The 20,581-nt window shown below is 40.5% G+C and overlaps 1 protein-coding gene across 15 annotated transcripts in view; it reads right to left on the bottom strand.

Annotated features, from left to right (window-relative positions):
* The window catches only part of plecb (plectin b), a 78,022-nt gene that overhangs the window by 730 nt on the left and 56,711 nt on the right, over positions 1–20,581 (bottom strand). For all 15 annotated transcript variants that reach the window (XM_088386065.1, XM_088386066.1, XM_088386067.1 and 12 more), the window contains 24 exons: positions 19,763–19,882; positions 19,544–19,639; positions 19,341–19,468; positions 18,806–18,899; positions 18,525–18,679; positions 18,136–18,448; positions 17,966–18,043; positions 17,691–17,852; positions 17,473–17,577; positions 17,290–17,385; positions 17,005–17,130; positions 16,770–16,922; positions 16,539–16,693; positions 16,302–16,428; positions 15,819–16,002; positions 15,125–15,282; positions 14,351–14,529; positions 14,128–14,266; positions 13,585–13,941; positions 13,403–13,486; positions 13,119–13,223; positions 12,914–13,012; positions 7,922–11,275; positions 193–7,211 (listed from right to left, as the gene is read on the bottom strand). In XM_088386065.1, coding sequence (XP_088242191.1) covers positions 1,083–7,211; positions 7,922–11,275; positions 12,914–13,012; positions 13,119–13,223; positions 13,403–13,486; positions 13,585–13,941; positions 14,128–14,266; positions 14,351–14,529; positions 15,125–15,282; positions 15,819–16,002; positions 16,302–16,428; positions 16,539–16,693; positions 16,770–16,922; positions 17,005–17,130; positions 17,290–17,385; positions 17,473–17,577; positions 17,691–17,852; positions 17,966–18,043; positions 18,136–18,448; positions 18,525–18,679; positions 18,806–18,899; positions 19,341–19,468; positions 19,544–19,639; positions 19,763–19,882 — 12,696 coding nt within the window. In that variant the 3' untranslated portion in view covers positions 193–1,082. The remainder of the gene's footprint in view (positions 1–192; positions 7,212–7,921; positions 11,276–12,913; positions 13,013–13,118; positions 13,224–13,402; positions 13,487–13,584; positions 13,942–14,127; positions 14,267–14,350; positions 14,530–15,124; positions 15,283–15,818; positions 16,003–16,301; positions 16,429–16,538; positions 16,694–16,769; positions 16,923–17,004; positions 17,131–17,289; positions 17,386–17,472; positions 17,578–17,690; positions 17,853–17,965; positions 18,044–18,135; positions 18,449–18,524; positions 18,680–18,805; positions 18,900–19,340; positions 19,469–19,543; positions 19,640–19,762; positions 19,883–20,581) is intronic.

Here is a 20,581-nt window from a genome sequence, read left to right as displayed (position 1 = left end):
AGTTAAACACCAATAAAATTGCAAAGCTAAACTAGTTTTAAATGTGTCAACTTGATTTTGTATTGCTGGTGACAAACTAATAAGAAATACGTAGAATGAATTTGAGGAACAAGCAGTTCGAATGATGAATGACTTAATGAATGTAAGGAACACACACACAAAAACAAATCATGGAAAAGCAAAACAACTTACAACAAAATTAACAGAAGGCAGGTCTGCATCATGTGTGGAAGGCAGGCTGATATCATCTTAGGGTTTGCAGGGAAGAATGATTATGAAGAATCCAAGATGTGTATAGAGTGTGTATAGAGTACAAAAAGCATGCAAGCAAGTCCATTTAATATAAAATACAAAGCATCACAAAAACTCATATGAAAGTACTGTATTTTTTCTTTTTTCATAACTTTCATTCAGACAGGAAATCTCACTGTTGTATTCTGGTGTTTACATTTTAGTGTGTCTTGGATACCGCAAATACACAATCCAATATTAGAATCAACTAAACACAAAATCTGTTTCGACTATACAAGCATTTGAATCTGTGTATGCATTAGATACATATTTGGATTTTGTCAAAACATCGTAACTATGCATCTTGTTTAGTAGTGTCAAAAAAGATACAAAATAAACAATGTATTGAATTTCAAATAAAACAAAGAATACTGGAAAAATATTTTAGTTTGACAAAAAAATAGCATTAGTTCAGAAAACACAAATATACTATGTTTCAAAAATTTTAGCCATAAAATAAGAGCTATGAAGCCCTTTTGAAAAAGCAGAAACATGCTGGATATACTGAATGTTGAGTTTTTTTATTTATACTTTCAAAAAAATATAATTCCTATATTTGTAGAAATTCTTTGTTTTCTTTATTTTCAATTTTTTCAATAGACTTGAGACATGGTTCCTTGAAACAACATGCATAGTCAAGGTAGGGCTTGATTTGGCGGGCAAAATAAATAAATTACTCTGCTAATAATTTTTTTATTCCCCCACAGAAAGAAATGAACAATATAATCGTACTGTTAATTTATTTGTTGAGTATGCCAATTAATAAAGCTGTTGAAGGCAGATATGGCCAATCAAAACTTGCGGCTATAGCCAGTTGAGGAAGATGTGAAAGAAGAGGAAGAGTAGTTGACGGTGAAGCCTGCATCAATACTGCCTCTCCTGGATCCTGATCGGGAACCTGTCCTTGAACCCGACCGTGAACCATAAGCAGATCCAGAGCCACTGACATTGTAGGGACTATAGAGGCCTTTGCTAGACTGTGAAGAGGCCTCCAGAAGCCTCAGACTAGTTCCTTCCTCTACCATGCTTCTGTCCATAGCATCTCTGAAAGAGATTTTGAGTTTAGTTTTTGGACACGTGAGGTATCTTGAGTAGGAATTGACATCTCTAAGTTTCTGGGCTGTGCGGGCATCGATTGTACCCTTCTTGATTGATTCATCCAGTGAGACTCTTCCCTCGACATCAGGCTCAACAAGTCCACCTGTCAGATATTGTATTTCAAGGAATCGCTGCCCAGCTTCATAATACAACCAGCCCTTCTTCAGAGCTTGGGAGGCAGACATCCTCTCCTTAGTTCTGGGGTCTTCAAATCCATTGAATGCTTTTTGAGCCAGATTAAGACGATCTACCATAACTTTGTCAACAAGACCCTTTTCTGCAGCGTCTGTGACTGAAAATCTCTCTCCACTGGAAGGGTCAATTATTCCCCCAGTACAGGCTTGGGCCTCCAACAGTCTTTGGCCAGTGATATTGTCTACCAAGTTTCTGCGAATAGCCTCAGTGATGGATACCTTCTCCAACGTGTCTATGTCCAGGATTCCGGCTATAGGGCCAGTCTCCTCTGTTGGATCATTCCATATGACTGCAGGTGGTTTTATGGAAGGAATTGGGCTCATGGGAGAGGAGAAATCAGAACCAAATGTGGAACCAAATGAAGATGAACGAGAACGGAAGCCTCCCATGTTTCCGGTCAGCATGTCAGCAAACTCTGTGATGGACAGGTTTCCAGATCGATATGTTTCAAGAGAATTTTGGTCAATGAGGCCACGTGCAAGAGCGTCATCAACATCATATTGTCTTCCTGACTTCCTGTCAATAATGACGGATTTGACTGTACCATCTGAGGATGTCATTGTGATTTCTTCCCATTCACACTCCTGTTGAGCAAGCTCCAAGTAGGTCTGGTTGTCAATGAGTCCCCTCCTGTAGGCCTCATACACTGTCATTTCTTTGCCTGTATCTGGGTCAACAATAACAACTCTTCGTTTACGAACTGAAGATTTTGAGGAAGTCTTTCTCTCTCGCTTCTTTTGTTTAAGGAGAAGGAGAACCAGGCCAGTGTCAGGATCAGTAATGCATCTCTCCATGAGTTGCAGGTATGTTAGGTTCTCTTCAGTGTTGGGATCAAAGAACCCTTTAGTGTCATCAGATGGGTCTGTCAGTATTTCGTTCATTTCCTCATCAAAGAAACCACGTTCATAGGCCATCTCAACTGGCAATCTGTGACTTTCCTCTGGGTCAATTATTCCACCAGTGGCTATCTGAGCCTCTAAGAGACGGATGCCATGATCTTTGAGGATGAGTCCCTTTTTCATGGCCTGGAAGAGTGATATTGTCTTGCCTGAATATGGATCTCTATATCCCGTCACTGCACGCTCCGCAGAAAGAAGTTTGTCTTTGAATTCAGGTCCAACAATTCCCATTTTCACTGCTTCATTAACAGTCAGTTTAAGGTTTTTGATTGGGTCAATAACATACCCTGTGGCTGCCTGGGCCTCAAGAAGTTCGAAGGCTGTGCCTGGCCTGATCATGTTTTTCTTCATGGCTTGGTAAATTGATAGACGTTCTCTTGTGTTCTCTATGAACACACCTGCAATGCAGCTTGTGCCCTCAAGGTACTTGGACAACCTATTACTGACCTCCTCCACTGAAATAAGACCTTCATTTAGTTCGGTGACCGTTTTCTGGTCAATAATTTGTGAAAGGACAAGTTCTTCCATTGTGATTTGTTTTCTAAGGCCCTTGAACGTCAGTCTCTTGTCTCCCAGAGAGAGGAGACGCAACCCGCCCTCGAGCGTGCATCTCTTAAGTAGCTGTGCATATGACAAGTTCTCATCAGTAACAGGGTCAACGAAACCTTTAACGTCATTTGTCAATTTCTCGTTGGTTTCCTTGTTGATATAACCCCTCTGCATAGCAATGTCTGTGGGTAGGTGGAACTGGAATACAGGATCAATAATTCCTCCTGTGGCAGATTGTGCTTCTAACATTTTCAGAGCATAATCCTCTTTAACGAGATCTTTTTTCATTGCCTGGAAAAGAGATATGACTTTTCCGCTGTATGGGTCTTTGTATCCCGTAACTGCTCTCTCAGCAGAAAGTAGTTTATCATGGATCTCGGGGCCTACAACACCCTTACGAACGGCTTCATCAACAGTAAGCGTCTCGTTTTTAACTGGATCAACAATGAATCCTGTCGCTGCCTGTGCTTCCAAGAGGCTAAGGGCAATTTCTGGTTTAAGAAATCCCCTGTTCATTGCTTGGTATATACTGATCTTTGAGCTCGAGTCAGTCTGGACTCCGGCAACACAGCCAGTGCCATATAAATACTGTTTTACACTAGTCATCTCCATTATGTCGCGGATATTTCGTTTGCCCTGTTTAAGAAGGTTGTACGTTTCCAAGTCAATGATACGGGCATTGTGCAGCTCCTCAATGGTAACTTGTCTCCTCATCGTCTTACATAGAAGAGGACTCTCATTTCGGATGATCTCTCTCTGCTCCATGATTTCAATAATAATTATGATCATCCGCTCTTTGGTGATGTTTCCAGAACGATATTCATCGATAAGCTTTTGCCTCTGCTGTTCTGGAATCAAATTTGAGTTCATGATATCCCAGAGGTTTGTGGATTGCTCAGCAACACCCTCAATCGGGACGTCAATTTGGGTATTGGCCAGGTCACTCTGTGTTTGCTCCTCCGTGAAGAGATATGTCTTCTCCACAACTGTAGGAGACTGAGGCTTTGATAGTGGGAGGATACACATGCCTGTATCTGGATCCCTTTTGCACTTGTCTTTAAGCTGTCTATATGTTACATTTTCATCAGTTTCTGGGTCTATGAAAACCTTGTTATCATCAGATGGCTGAGAGAGTCTGTTCGCCATTTCCTGACTGAAAAGGTTCTTGTCAAATGCAACATCCATTGGGACACGGAAACTGTTTACAGGGTCAATTATTCCTCCAGTGACCATTTGTGCCTCTAGGAATGGCAGCGCTTGGTCTTTCAAAACGAGATCCTTTTGCATAGCTTCAAAGAGTCCTATTTTGTTGCCTGTAAATGGATCTTTATATCCCGTGACTGCCTTTTCTGCAGAGAGCAACTTTTCATGGAGCTCAGGGCCTACAAGACCAGATTTTACGGCTTCATCTACTGTCAAAAATTGTTTTTTCACAGGATCTACAATGAACCCGGTAGCGGCCTGAGCCTCCAGAAGTGAAAGACCCGTGTTGTGTCTGATCAGGTTTTTCTTCATAGCCTGATAAATGCTTGATGTCTCTTGTTTTGGCTCTAGGAAAATGCCAGCGACACAATCTGAGCCCTGGAGATATTTCTTCACATGGGGATTCTCACTGACTTTTTTAGGTGTTGTCTTGCCATGTTCAAGAAGATTAAGTGTTGTTTTGTCAATTATTTTGGACTCATGAAGACGACCTGCTGGTATGGGTGATCTGAGACCCTTGAAGTTTAGCTGTTCCTGTTTCTTTGCCTCCTCTTCTTCTATAATTGTGATGATAATTTTAAGTATCTTTTCAATTGTTATCTTTCCAGACCTAAATTGTTTGAGCAGGTCAAGTCTTTGTGCCTCAGTCAAATAGTCAGAGTTTATAAGATCCCAAACGGTCATTTTCCTGCCCTTGAGTGGCCCGTAATCCAGTTCAATTGTTTCCTTAGTCATAGCCTCTTTTGTCTGGGCCTCACTAAGTGTTGGCTCTTCTTTTGCATTGATGGCTTCATTGGTGAGAAAGAAAAGCTGCAGGCCGGTTTTTTCATCAGTTAAACATCTCTGGAACAGCTGTGCATATGTGGCATTTTCTTTCATGTTGGGGTCATAGAAACATTTGACTTCATCAGTTGGTTGACTTAGAACCCGTTTCATTTCATCATCAAAATAATTTCGCTTGCAAGCGACATCATGGGGAACACGATGGCTTTTGACGGGATCAATGATGCCACCCGTGGTCATTTGGGCATCTAGCAGCCTGATTCCTTGCTCTTTAGGAATCAGATCTTTTTTCATTGCTTGAAACAGAGAGACCGTCTTTCCGGTATATGGATCTTTGTAACCGGTAACGGCTCTCTCTGCACTCAAGAGCTTTTCGTGCAGCTCAGGACCAACAACTCCTGCTTTGACAGCTTCATCAACAGTGTACTTTTGATTTTCAACAGGATCAACCACATAGCCTGTTCCTGCTTGGGCTTCAAGCATATTTAAGGCAAGCCCAGGTCTCAATATGTCCTTCTTCATTGCCTTATAAAAGGACATGGGCTCCTTTGATGACTCAGTAACTATGCCTGCAATGCAATTAGTGCCTTTAAGAGCTTTGTTGACAGGGTCCATTTCAGATACCTCTTTGACAGTCTTGTTACCCTTTTGCAATTTGTTGTACAGGTCTTTATCGATAATTTTGGATTCAAGGAGTTCAGAAGCAGGAACCGGTGCTCGAAGACCACTGAAGTTAATTTCATTCTTCTTTTCTTTTTCTTCTGCTACAGTGATTACAATCTTAATAATTTTTTCAATTGTGATCTTGCCTGTCTTGTACTGACGGAGAAGATCTTTCTTTTGATCTTCAGTGAAGTACTCCGAATTTATTATATCCCAAATGGTGACAGTCTTTCCTTTGAATTTTCCAAATGGAACAGACACAGTTGTTTTACTGAACACATCCTTGGTCTCTTCCTCTGTGTATATACTTGAGCATTGTGCAGCTTTATCTGTGATTGGCAAAAGAAGCAAGCCAGTTTCGGGGTCAGGTTTACATCTCATCATGAGCTCAGAATATGTCAGTGGCTCTTGGGTGCTCGGATCAAAGTAACCTTTTGCATCATCTGCTGGTTTTTCTAAAGTCTTGTGCATTTCTGGATCAGATAGTCCCTGTTTATAGGCCACTTCTTTGGGCACACGGTGACTATTGACAGGATCAATGATGCCCCCTGTTGCGATCTGAGCCTCAAGGACTCTGATAGCATGATCATGTTCTATCAGACCCTTCTTCATTGATTCAAAGACAGATATTTTGTCCCCTGTATATGGATCTTTGTATCCAATAACAGCTCTTTCGGCTAAAAGCATTTTATTGTGTAGCTCTGGGCCAATCAAGCCTTCCTTGACAGCTTCATTAACAGGAAGCTTTTTCTTATTAATGGGATCCAGCATGTAACCAGTTGCTGCCTGAGCTTCAAGAAGTATCATGGCTGTGCCTGGAGTAATTTTTTTCTCTTGAGATGCTTGGTAGATTGACACCTTTTTATTCGATGGTGTCAAAATACCAGCAATGCTGTTCTTTCCTTTAAGAATGGTTTTGAGGTGTTCTTTCTCACCAAGGTCTTGAACTGTAGTTTTACCATTTTTGAGCTTATCAAAATCTTTCTTTGGTAAAAGACCTAACTCGAAAAGTCTGCTAGCTGGGACTTTTTCACGAATACCATCAAAAGATAATGGATCTGGTTTCTTCCCCACACTGTCTACTGCGTCACTGGCATTTTGCCCATTGAAAACATTGTCAACCGTAGTAACTTTGACAGTCTGCACTGTCTCCATCTGCTGGAGTTTCTCACGCAGTTTCTGGTTCTCTTCTGCTAGGATTCTTTCCTGATCCAGTCTCTTCTTTTCAAGTTCCTGCATTTCTTTTTGCTTGTTTATCATCTCCTTTTCAGCTTCTTTCTGTTTATTAAGAGCCGCATCCATAGTAGCTTGCAATTTCTTCTTCTCTTCCTCCATTTGTAGTCTTTGGCGCTCCTGTTCATCTTTCAGAGCTTGTGCCTTTTTGACTTCCTCTTCAAATTGGCTCTCCAATCTCTTTTTCTCATCTTCAATGAGCTTCTCCTTTTTCAACAACATTTCTTTTTCTGTAAGGAATGTTTGCTGGAGCATTATCTTCTCATGTTCAATTTGTTTCTGCTGCGCATCAGCCATCTGGCAGGAAAAAAGCAAGAAAAAAACAAGTCAGTAAAAGTTTTTGCTGGGCTTTATATATGTTCCTCACACCAGTTTTTGTGTCTCAAACCACCACACCAAACACCATACAGTGCAATCTGCTAATGCATGATAATTTATTTTATGTGGATTAATTTCTAATTTGTTGTCATGAATTTAATTGGGATATTTATCAAACAACTTAGTAAGTAACATCTTTATTAAACACTCTATGTACCGCACCACATTTAGCCTGCTATGTGCAAAAACATTTTTTCGGATGGAATAAATTACCCAGTTTTTTTTATACACAATCCCAGAAGGTCTAGTTTCTTCCTACTGCATTATCCCAAGCCTTTACTATAACCATTTCCTGATAAAATGAAAATGGTTGTTTCTGTAAAATTGATATTAATTATCACATTCTAGGTTACACATCCTAATTAGGATTTACTGCTTTGTGATATAGATATGTTTTCAGACAACAATATAATGATGTGCTCCCTAGAATTGTTCCATGGCATGACACATTCAGGGTGGGATGTGCATGAGCACAGTGCACTGCAAAAATAAAGTGAAACTAAAAATCAAAGATGCATGGTTAGTTTAATCGAACAATAGAGATAGGAGAAACTGGAAGAAAAAACTGGGTTAGTTTTGAGAGTTAACAATGGCATAAACTGCGTTGTTATGCCATTTTGACACAATACCTCTTTAGATTTATTTTGAAGTTCTTCAGCATCTCTTTTCAGTCTAGCCTTCTCTTTCTCAAGCTCTGCGATAGCTTTGCGTAAGTCGCCGGCTTCTTTGCTGTTATTTTGTCTCTCAAATTCCAGTTTTTCAACAACAGTCATTTTTTCTTTAGTGGCAATTTCAGTTTGATGAAGACGGGACGCTATTGTATCAGCTTGTTGCTTGAATTTTTTCGCTTCTTCTTCTGCTTTTGCCTGGGCTTCACTGAGCTGAGAAACTTGGAGCCTAAGTTTTTCTGCCTCTGCTACGATCTCCAATTGCCTTTTTCGTTCGGCTTCGAGGGATTTCTGATATTCCTCAGTTTCCTCTTCCAGCAGTTGCTGCATAAGCTGTTTGTCCTCAAGGAGCTTTTGTGCTTGCTCTTGAGCCAAGTCCTTCTGCCTCTGAAGCATCTCTGCCTCTGCTCTAAATTTCGATGCTTCCTGAATAGCCTGCATCTTCTCTTTGAGCATTTTCTCCGCAAGAGCGCGTTGCTGATTCAGGTCTTCTTCAGCAAGCTGCCTCAAGCGAGCTGCCTCTTGTGCTTCTACACTAAGTCTAGCAGCATTCTCAGCAAGCTTTTTCATGTTTTCAGCTTCCTCTGCAAGGAATTTCTGAGTGTTGTCTTTGTCTTTCTTGATGAGGCGCTGATTCTCCTCCTCAATTTTCATTTTAAGCTTCAGCAGCTCTTCCATCTGAACTTTTACTTTCAACAGTTCATCTTCAACCTGGGATTTTTGTTTGACAGCATCGTCAACCTCATCCTTTAAGCGATGCAGCTCTGCATCGAGTAGAGACTTTTGATTATCGGTCTCATTAAGCTGAAGTTTAACTTTTGTGAGCTCTTGTTCTACGACAAATTTCTGCTTTAGTGTTTGCTCTGCCAGTTTTTTGTGCTTTGCCATTTCAGCATCCGCTTGTTGCTTCTGCTTCAATGCTGCAGCTTCAGCTTGGGCAAGTTTAGCAGCTTCAAATTCGGCTTCCTTCCTCAACCTCTCAGCATCTTCCTGGGCTTTGGCTTGGTTTGCGGCTTCTAATTCAGCAGCCATTTTTTGTCGCTCGGCTTCCTCTGCTTGTTGACGGAGCAGTGCTGCTTCCTGCTCTGCCTTCTCCTTTGCAGCCTCGGCTTCTTTGGCAAGCATTCTGGCTTTCTCATATTCGTCTTTGAGCTTCTTCTGCATGATACTATCCTCTTTCTGTTGAGCGAGAACACTCTGTGCTTGCTGTTCCGCTGCACTGCATTTCAGGGCAGCTTGTTGAGCTGCTACAACTTGTTTTTCAGCTTCTTTATCAGCCAATTCTTTTTGCTTCCTGGCTTCTTCTGCCTTCTTTTTTAGTCGCTGAAGTTCATCCTGAGCTGCTTTGCACTGTCGAGCTGCCTCTTCCTCTGCGGCAGTGATCATCTTAACTTTGTCCTCTGCTTCCTTCCTCTTTCGCTCCTCCTCAAGAGCAAGCCTTCTGAGGTTTTCAGCTTCCTCCTCTGCTTGGATCCTGCTTTGTTGTGTTTCCTCTGCAATATTTTTCAGCTTATTTAGCTCGAGTTCCAGATCGAGCTTTCCCGATGATGCTTTCTCAAAGTTGAACTTGAGGATTCTGATCTCTTCTTCGACAACTCGCCTCTGTTTGAGTGTGTCGTCCACTATAGCTTTTTGTCGATCCATTTCAGCTTCAGATGACATTTTCAGTTGAATTATCTTCTCTTCAATTGCTCGCTTGTGCTGATTGGCTTGGTCTTCTAAAGCTTTCCTCTGGTAAGCTTCGTCTTCAGCTTGCCGACGCAGTCTCTCATTTTCTGCTTCTTTTTCTTTCAAAGCAATTTCTGCCTCAGTTTTCAAACGGGTGGCCTCGCTGATGGCTGCAAGCTTCTCTTTGAGAATCCTCTCAGCCTCTGCTCTCTGACGAGCTGCTTCATCCTCAGCAACTTGTCTTTGATGCTTAGCCTCTTCAGCAATGGTTCTTAGCTTGCCTGCCTCTTCAGCCAGGTCCCTCATCTTGGCGGCCTCTGCCTCAAGAAGCTGTTTGCTCTTCTCTGTGTTTGACATGGTCTCCTTTTCTGCCTTTGACTTGAGCTGTAGGAGTACATCCATTTCGCTTCTAACTTTGGCTAGTTCGTCTTCAAGCTGTTTCCTCTGTTGTTGAGCTGCGATGACTTCATTCTTCAGACGGTAGAGCTCGTCTTCTAGCAAGGATCGTTGTTGTTCTGCATTGTCAAAGTCTGCCTTGAGACGAATCAGCTCATGTTCTGCAATGAGCTTCTGCTGTGCTGTGCTCTCAGCCATCTTCCTCTGCCTTTCGAGCTCTTTCTCAGCCATGTCTCTCTGCTTAAGGGCTGATTCTTCAGCCTTTGCTCTTTTTTTAGCCTCACGCTCTGCATCATCCTTTTGTTTCTCTGCTTCTTCTTGTGCAAGATTCTTTTTGTGGGATTCTTCTTCAGCCTGGAGCCTTAGACGAAGGGCCTCATTGGCTTTTTGTCTCCATTTCTCAAGTTCCTTTTCGGCCTCTTCTCTAGCCGATTCCGCATCTTCGTGTTGTTTCTTAAGGCGTGATGCTTCTTGTTGCAGTTGAAGGACAGTACCATGCTCCTGTTTGAGTGATTCTTCCAACTTTGAGGTCTTTTCCACAAAGGACAAGTGTTTGCTCTGGAGCTCAATGGCAGCACTTTTCTGCGCTGCCTGATGAGCAACCTGGATTTGTCTTTCCTTTTCGATTTCTGCTTGCTTCACTTGCCTTTCTGCCTCCTCTGCCTGCAATTTGAGCATTTCAAGGTCATCCAGTGCTTTTTGTTTTTGCCTTGCTGCCTCCTTTTCTGCCTCAAATTTTAATTTGAGTTCCTCCTCTGCCATACGCTTTTTCTGGGTCTCTTCATTAACCTGTTTGCGTAGCTTTTCTGCTTCTTCTTGGGCAGCCTTCCTCAGTTTTTCAGCATCAGCTGCTCTGTCACGAAGCTGCTGGAGCTCAGATTCAGCTGTAGATTTTTGTTTTACTGTTGTCTCAAGTTGGATTCTTATAAGACGGATTTCCTCTTCAATCTTTGTTCTGCTCTGAAGCGCATCATCCACTTGCTGAGTTTTGTCTTTAATTTGTTGCTCTGAAAGGTTTTTGAGCTCATGAAGTTCCATTTGGACATTGTGCTTTTGCTTTTCTGCATCTACAGCAGCGATTTCTCTCTTATTAACTTCTTCCTGCATTTTGAGTTTCAACTCTTGCGCCTCTTTTTCAGCCTTTTCAATGGCCTTTGCATGTGCTTCTGCTAATTGCTTTTGTTTGTCTAACTCAGCCTGCATCTCTGCCATTTTTTTCTGTTCTTCTGCTTTGAGTTTCTTTGCAGCTTTCTGCATTAGTGGAAGCAAATGGTAAAGAAAAGATTATAATTGAGCATGACACGTGGAAGGTAACAGCTTACATTCACCAGCTCGAAACAGTGCGGGTTTAACATTGTAATTACAATGGTAATCACAACATAATCACACTGAAATAAGAGCAATGCAATGTAATGTATTACCAGTGCAATGTTAATGTTAAAAGTCAGTTAACAGAACAAGTCAAAGATCAACGTCAGATGCAAAGTACAATTAACTGAGGTTAAATTCACGGTGCAATGAATTTAATTCATGACAAGGCAATTCAGTGAAAATGGATGAAGTTTTTTGTTAATGGATGGAATGGACATTATTTCACGAAAGGAAAAATCACATTGCATGCAAGAATATTGGTCTTCCACTCATAAAATAATTTGAAATTTGCTTTCTATAATTACTTAATGTCACAATTCTACAATAGTAGTGAGGCTGTAGAAAGTTAATTTGATGTACAGTCGTTTAAATTATTTATGTACCATACCAAATCATATATATTCAATTTTTAGTATATATTTATCTGATGGTACTTTTTTTTTTTTTTTTTAAAAATGGTTCTTTAAATCACTACATATAAACCACACAACAAAATGAAAAAGAAGCAAAGGAAAAGTCAAAGTGAAAAGGCTTCAGAAAATTCCACTGTTAGTCAGGACACCAATTATAAGTATAAAATCCCCTCCACTCAAATATACTAGTAAGGTTGACTTAGAGAAGTTCCTTGAGTAAGTAAGGTTCACATGCTCCCATGTTAAGTACACTAAATGTTCACCCTTGTTTCTTGCATTTGTCTAATGACTTAGCTTTGTTATGTCTCTTTAATACTAGGGTATTACTATAACTGAAAAAATGTACTGTATTTTATCACACCAGTCACCAAAGATGTCGAAATGATGCCATGTGGTACAGTGAAAAATGCAAGAAAATAAAAAACAATCCATGTGAAAAAACCATCACCACTAAACATTTACCTCTTTACTGCTCAAACAAGTTCAAGCATTCATCAGGGTAAACCACTGGCAAGCAGTTAAGAGAAGCAAACAAACACACCATTAGGGTAAGAAAAGAATTCAAAAACCCAAACGTGTGAATTTGACAAGGAAAACCCAAGATAGTGGGAAATAGAATGTAACTGTCTGTAAGCAACCAGAGTTATAAATAAATAAATAAATAAATAAATAAATAAATAAATAAATAAATAAATAAATAAATAAATAAATAAATAAATAAATAAATAAATAAATAAAGTGAAAGAAAGAACCTCTAACTAATGGGACAAATCATCCAATTTAGAGACTGTAAATTTAACCAAAAAAGAAAAACATACCTACTTCCATACTTCACCCATTTCAGTTTGAAGCACCAAGTAATTTCACCGTAATCTCTCAAATAGCAGTACTCTATCGATCAAATACTGTTTATCCATGTGTGTGTGTGTGCGTGCTTGTGAATGTGTGCTTGTCGCATGAGGGTCAGTATGAAACACTCAGACATTACATGAGTGCGTGGTGATGGGAGAATATTACAAATGCTGCTAGTTTGGTTGATTAGCTTGTTGGTTAAGGTCATGTTAAATTTGAGTTTGTTTGGGATTCTCAGCAAGGAGTGACGCACCTCCTCATTCTCCAGGCGTTGCTGTGCATCAGTGATGAACTTGATGTACTGACTGGTCAGAGTCATCAGTTCACTGTATCGGGTCCTCAGTGTTACATACTGGTATGGAAGAAGAGTCACATGAATAAGGAGGTTGTTTTAAGTCAAACACTGATTAATATATGGTCGTGTAACATGTTCATTACATAGATTTGAAGAAACATACCTCCTGAATGATGTTATCAGATGTAGAATCCAGTTTTGTTTTCTTTAAAGGAGAAGTATGAGGCTCCACTTGAGCTTTATAGGCAACCAACTGGAGTTCATAGTCCTTTTGGGGGGAAAAACACACTGGAGTTAAGTGTATTAAGAATACAAAGATACTGTAAATTTGGTAATGATCTTTTTTAGTGGCCTTTTATTTATTCTGTGGCATTTCAGCTTGGTGCCCACATGTCAAAACGAGGGAGCCACAGTTTTAATTTTATCATACGAGTGTCTCATTCTCACCTTGATTGTGTCAATGTACGCTTTAGCATATTTCTGACACTCATCAACTTTGCCTTTGTTCTTCTCAATCTCCTCCAGTAATTTCTGTTTTGGAAAGCAGGACAAAAATGAAGTTGAACTCAATTGTTTTATGCAATGACAATGCATTTGGCTGTTGGTAGAAATCAGCATAAATTACCGACCTTTTCCAGGGCCAGTTGCTCTTTCAGTGTTTTGCTGTCAGTGATAGGCACGGTCTGGATCCTTTCTTGCCTTTGCTTGGCGTCTGCTATCCAAGTGATAAGCCAATCATAACTGTCACGGTAATAGCCAAGCTGCCGGCCGAGCTGCTCAAGCTCTCTCTGACGAAGGTCAATCTGCGTGAACACGGCCTTCCACCGGTCCTGAACGCTAGACTGAAGCTGCTTGTAGTGGTCCAACTCAGCATCGCGCTCACTGTGCACACGACTCATCTTGTCACTCACAGTAGAGGCTTTCTTTAGTTCTTCTTCAAGAGAATCAAAAACTGGCTGTTCAGCCTCCGCCTCATTTCGGATTTTCTGCATTTTTGAGACCAAAACAGAAGTGGCAGGGTTATGAATAGTGACCACAAATTAAATCTTGACAAAGATTAGGTTAAATGATCAATGTGGTGGGAAATGAGATACACTGATAGACATATTTGTTATACATCTAAAATTCACATGTGATCTATGATGAGGTATTCTTTCGTATTTTCTGATTACCTTAAGCTTTGTACGGTACGTCTCAACGGCCTGGATGTCATTGGGCACAGTGTGAGCTTCACGCAGGTAGTCCTCATACTGCTTGAGTACACCCTCAGCACCCTGACTGTTACGAATGACCATTTCCACATTCTTGAGCCTGGTGCGAGATACAGTGAATCAGTTGAAAGCACACCAACGTGGAAGCAATAAGACCTGCTGTGTAGAATTGTTTGAGTCTCACTTCTCAAGATAAATGGAGGAGAGCAAGTTGGAATGATCCATCTTCTGAACGGTGAGGTCTAGCTCAGAACGTAGCACAGGAGTAGAAGTAGATTCCTGTGGGGACTTCAAGATTTCCTGTGCCCTCACTGTCAGCTTATCAAGGTCCTTTTTGAGACCCTCAAGCTCTGTCTGCACTTTCTGTAAAACAAAGAGTCAAATATATTAGTTAAGAAAGAAAATAAATTCAACTGGGTAGATATGGGAAATGAAAGAGGTGGATGTAAATTGGAAATCTGCTACAACAGCTCTCTTATTTTTCTCTTTAATTTGTACTTTGCCACCCAATCTTGTCATTTAATGGTTATTGTGCATCATGCTAAACCATCGTGGATTAATTTCTGCATTTTTAGTCATGACATTCTTTGGCATTTTGTATGGTTGTTTGTTGTTTACAACCGCTCAGTTTTCACTGAGTGAATAATATGGGCTTGACTGAAATATTGCTGCTCGTATATGACACTACAAATGAGAAGCTATAAGGACACCCCTATAAACGTGGAGCCAAAAATTCTATCCCTTAAAGGCTAGGAGGAAGGATAAAGGTTTTGCGCTACGCAGAACCAGGCTCACTTCTTGGTATTACGGTATGTCAATATAGTGTCAATTAATATTCTACTTTAATGGGTTCTGTATAAAAAGCAAAGGCGTATAAATGCTGCATCTATTGTTTAAACTCTGATGCACATATTCTACTGTAACTTTGTGTTAAAACAGAAAAATGAGTGCAGCATACCTGCTGGTTTACTGTCTTTTGAACGCATTCTTTCAGAGGGTCTTTTTCCATTGGTTTGCGTATGCGAGCGACAGTCTGGGCTTCACAACCCTCAATTTGCAGTCGCAGGTCCTTGAGCTCTGTGATGTAGTTCTTACACAGAGACTCATTTTGTTGACCTATGAATAGGATTTTCGATTTCATTATGTGTGAATAGAAAACAATGTATTCAGACAAAATAGCTCGCAAACTCACAATGAGAGCACATGCAATTCATGTTCACACCATATGCACACACCTGTAATGAGGACTAATACTTATATAAAAATGGTAAAAAAAATTTACCTTTCCAATGTCATACAACTTTTGGATCTCTCTCGATTTTTTAAGGGTACGAGCATACTGCCTATTTCATTTCCGTACGTGACCAATGAAACGATTTCATTCAATTAACCCAGAATTGCAGGCAGTAATTGTATTGTGCAGACTTTTCAGTGGAAAACACCATGCAGTCAATCATCTACATCTACTGTACTCTCACAAAAACATATCCATGTCTAAACTAAAGCTTGGAAGCATAACTTTACATCACTCACCTCCCAGCCTAACAACCATTCGCCCTGGAACATGAATTGAGAACATAACATGTCTGCTCTATATACTACAGTAGATATAATTTATCCCTTCCGTCAGACAGACATTTCAAGATGTGTACCTTTCTCCATAGAGCGAAGCAAGCTCTCAAAGTGTTGGGTGGACTTGGTGTAGTCTCCCTCTACGTGTAGGCGGTCATCAGGTCCAAAAAGCTGAGAGTCCTGGCTGTCACGCATGAAGTCCTGGTAGTGGATCTCCAGGTTCCTCATCATTTGTCTATATTCGTCTGGTTTCATTGACTTTAACTGGAAATGATAGAGGAACATAGAGATAAGTAGGTGGAAAAGATAATCTAAAACATTGTTTGTCAATGTGAAACAACAGTAATTGTAACGCTGTTGAAATAATGCGTTTCAAATGAATTTGGGGTCACAAATGTTTATTTTTTTATGCAAATTGCAAACTTAAGCCTCATTCGAATCCTATTTTAAGGTGCTAGCAAAACTGTTGTTCCCATATATCATTTCATTTGATTTAAATGTAATCCTAAAACAAACAAATTAAACAATGAATTAAACGTTTATCCAGCAGCCGAGATACATACCATGGTGATGTTCCACGAGCGAATCTGTGTAAAGTCCCTCATCAGGTACTGCCAGGATAGCAAGCTCTTCATGTTGATATAAAATGTCTGCCACATGGACATCATCTGCTGATGCCCTGTTTCCAGACTGTGAGGAGGAGGTACATTTACTTTCACATTACTGCACTGCAGCATCCATTAGGTTTAACAATCAATGAATCTTTAAATCTATAAACTGCGCTTTTTTGGGTCTCTCACCTGGACACACTGTCCATGGCATCCTTGTTTACTGGAGGAACCAGGAAGCAAACAGATGGCACAGTTGCCTCATGTCCAGAGCGACTCAGAACCTTCCATTTGAAAGGCTGGGAATTGTTGAGGAGCGCACACTCGTCCCCTTTATGAACAGTAATCTGTGAAAGAATGGAGAGTGTAAGCCTAAAGTGGCTCTTTGCTTGATCCATGTTGCATACTGCAAGCAATCATCACCTCTTGTTGTTTGAAGTCACAGACAGCCTGAATGGGCTGTTTGCCTTTGACGGACACGGTGGGGTTACGTGGTTTCAGCTGGATGATAGAACGAGCCCTTTTGTTCAGGCCATTCACATGTGTCTTGAATTCATTCAACTGTTCTCGCTCTTCCTGTTGACATTGAAGCAAACTAAATTAAAACTAGGTGACAACCTGATTGTACAATAAGGTATGTGCAAGGAATCATCCCTACCGCAGTATCCTGCAGCAGATCCTCCAGGCGTGTGGCTGTGGTAGAACGATCACAACTGTATTTCTTATTCATGGTCTCCTGCATCTTTTTCATCTTGTTCTGAGCCTCTTTTACATCAGCAAAGAACTGTAATGGGAAGACAAAAATATTCATTAATCCATTATCCAGTCACATCTTTATATGTTTGTTTTCTTCACAGTCACGTGAAAATATTTTATGAATATATTTAAATATGAAAATCTTTACGGCAATATCCATTTTAGGTCATAATGAAATCATAAATACCTGGTAGTAAGCTGTGTTTTCTTTAAGATGAGCCTCAATGCAGCAACACAGTTGCAGTATCCAGCTCCACTGAGTCTGCAGGGCACCTGTGAAGGCCTGGGAGAGAGCAAGCAGTTATGATGATTGCAAGTCAAAGGTGCATTTTTCCAAAGGTCGCTGTCTAAAAGTTCTTGATGTAATCACCTCCACTGTCTTCTTGCCAGGATGGCCATCCTTGATAAACTTATCTCCTGTGGTCTGGATATCATTGACTTTTTTCTCCCTGTGCTCCAACTCTCGCATTAGAGCCTGAAGGGTAAGAAGAAGAAAAAAACCCCAATTAAAATCACGTTAATTTGTATAAACCTATTCTCAAATGCTGAATTAAAGATCATAAGAGGAGGTCTACTTCAGAAACACACCGAGTAGTTGTCTTTCTTTGCTGCCATGTTGGTGTTTTGGTCACTCCAATCAAAGTGAACCTCCTCCTCCTCTTTGTCATTTAGCCACATAAGCTCCTTAGTCGCTGCACTGACAAATGCGTGCAGTGAATCCAAGTTCCTCAAGCGGGACTTTGAGGAGTTCTGAGAGGAGAAAAGTGATTGAAAAAAAAATGCATCAGGTTATTTTCAGATAATTGAAAAATGTTAAAGGCATGTACCAATTGGTGAACATGCATATCTATTTGCCTATTTACCAGGAGTTTGCCATAATGAAGATCCAGTTTACCCAGGTACTCTCTGTATGTGCCTTTGCTAGCAGGGGATAGCTGGTTCTGAAAACCAAGTCGGATAATAAAAACACTCAACAGAGGCTCATCTGAATGAAAATAAATGGGAAAATAAAATAAATAAATAAAATGAGTACCTCATCAGCCTTTGCACGTTCGATCTTTGATCTGAAGTCTTCCACTGTCTGGTGCAGGCCTCTGTGGCTGCCAAGCTGTGACTCGACAGAAGGCAGATCTGAACCCCATTCAGCTCCGTCGATGCGCCGTTGATTCTCCTCCACCCAGGCAAGAAGATCTTGGACATAGCGCAATGTCACGTCATCCAATTCTGGCCGTACTTTCGACATGGTAGTCTTCTGGGATGCATGCGTCATGACAATCTGGGAAGTCTTCAGGCGAAGGTTGTAATCGCTGCGCAAGTTGACTAGGCGCTCATGTAGGCTGTAGACTCTGTGCAAAAAGAGGATCATGTATGGCTATTTAGTGATCAATATTTCATGGTAAATGCAATTTATGTGGCACCCACCTGCGGTACATCTGTTCAGACTGAGGGTGGCGCCCATCCTTGAGGGTCTGTACATCATTGAAGAGCAGACGAACAACGTTGTCGGCCCTATCTAGTTCACGCTCAATTTCTGCTGTGTGCTGAGCTGGTTTCCCCGCATTCAGGAGGCGGATATCCTAAGAGTACAAGATAATTATAATGTCAATGTTAATTACTGTGGTACGTCACATTCGGAAATGTTATCTCAATGAGACTGACAGTTTGACATTTACATCATAATTCTGTGTAGGCTTGGGACTCACCGTCTGGAGCAAGGTCTCAAGGTGGATTAGGTGCTCATCATATCTTCCAGTCTCCATCTGGATTTTGCTTAAAATCCTCTGAAGTCTCTCAAGTCTGAAAGAAAAAAGAGGTAAAAAGATATATAAAGGATTCTCTATTATGTATTGCAATTCGTAGAGTAAAATATAATATCGCTTTCAAATCAATCACGATACTTAGAGGAATTTGTGCTGCAGCAAAAACTCCCGTCTACAAGATTGACTCTCAAATGCCATGATCCTAACCACTCAAATGTTCATCTCAGTAAAACCTAACAAAATTCTCAGCAGTGTAGCAGAAGTGACTGCGACTGACAACAATGTCTACATTTCCACTTATCAGCTTCATAATGCGATGAGACCGATATGTGACTGAACCTGGAGTAATATTGTTAGCCATATCTCGCATGGAAATAAGATAAGAAATTTTGTCCGTACTTCTCAGACCTATTGAGGAATACAGTATCTTTATTTCGATCAAAATAAGGTTTATGTTATCAAATATCTGTCAGCTGACCTCTCAAACTCTGTCCTCAGCAGTCGTTCTCTCTCCAAAATGGAAACGTGAAGTCGACCCCATTCTTTCTCCACATCAATAGGATGGTAGCCAGGGGGGACCTTCACTTGTCCAGCATGGACTGCACTCTGTGATTAATCAAAAAGACTATTAATTCTTGTTCGTTACAACAGGATACAAGCAAATAGAATGAATTAACTTGCCTCAAAAGTTTGGTAGATGTGCTTGGAACGGTTCTTATCAGATTCTTTTGGTGGCAGTTCTGACTCCTTGAACTTAATGAACTGGCGCCAAAGGAGCTAATGAAAAACAACATTAAGGAAACAGACAATTTGTATTAAAAAAAAAAAAAAAAGTACACAAATCGACAATTAAGACAAATCTACAGAATGCATAAAAGCATCATTTGCATATAGTCTCACCTCTATCTCCTCATAATTGGCTGGGAACCTCCTCTCCTCAAAGACCATGACATGGTGGCGGATCCACTGGAGCAGAAGAGTTACGAGCTCATAGTACTCTCGCCAGCGAACCTCCAACTCCTGAAGCCAAGACAGCAAAACGGATAGCAACAACAGTTCAGTTTAACAGCAGGGGGAAACAACAGGGGACCTTTTCTTCTTCGGATTCACCATTTTCGATCACTCGCACGTCACAGTAAACTTAATTAGGCACCACCAAACAAAACAGGTATTGTGAAAAGGAACAGATTGGAAAATGAGGTCGACGATGGGAACAGTGCTGGTGTAAAGTAGGATATGGCGAGAGAGGGAAAATAATGACAGACGTGGGTATGTTATATTTTTTCGCTATAACATACTGCATGAATCATTGCGTGCCTTCAAATAGATAAATAATTAACTGTCATTAAAAATTCCTTCCTGAGTGGTTACGATCAGGGGATGTCTTTAATATTGGTCAAGTGTGGGGATGTGAAGCCCTTTGACTGTTTTCTTTTGTGATTTAGGGCTATACTAATGCATTTGACTTTTTTGACTTCATAAGAATTAATGGATATTAAATTACCAAATGATACATTTATATTCTTGTTTCTTATAGCTTTCAGTTCTGGTTGTCACAAGAAATGCATTTACTTGTCACAAGCCTACTCAGTGCTAATTTGATCTGCTTAAAATAGTACCATGGAATGACACAGAAATGCAGTTAAAAGTTGTTTAGTCATAGGTGATTTGGCATGATTGCTGACTGCGACTTAAGTCAAGCCCTGGATTGTTCAAAAA

The sequence above is a fragment of the Syngnathus floridae genome, chromosome 10 (assembly GCF_059516105.1).
Source record: "Syngnathus floridae isolate MCC-2025c chromosome 10, RoL_Sflo_1.0, whole genome shotgun sequence".
NCBI classification, from domain to species: domain Eukaryota; kingdom Metazoa; phylum Chordata; class Actinopteri; order Syngnathiformes; family Syngnathidae; genus Syngnathus; species Syngnathus floridae.
The sequence above is the reverse complement of the archived record's forward strand: the minus strand, read 5'-3'. Positions and strand labels throughout refer to the sequence as shown.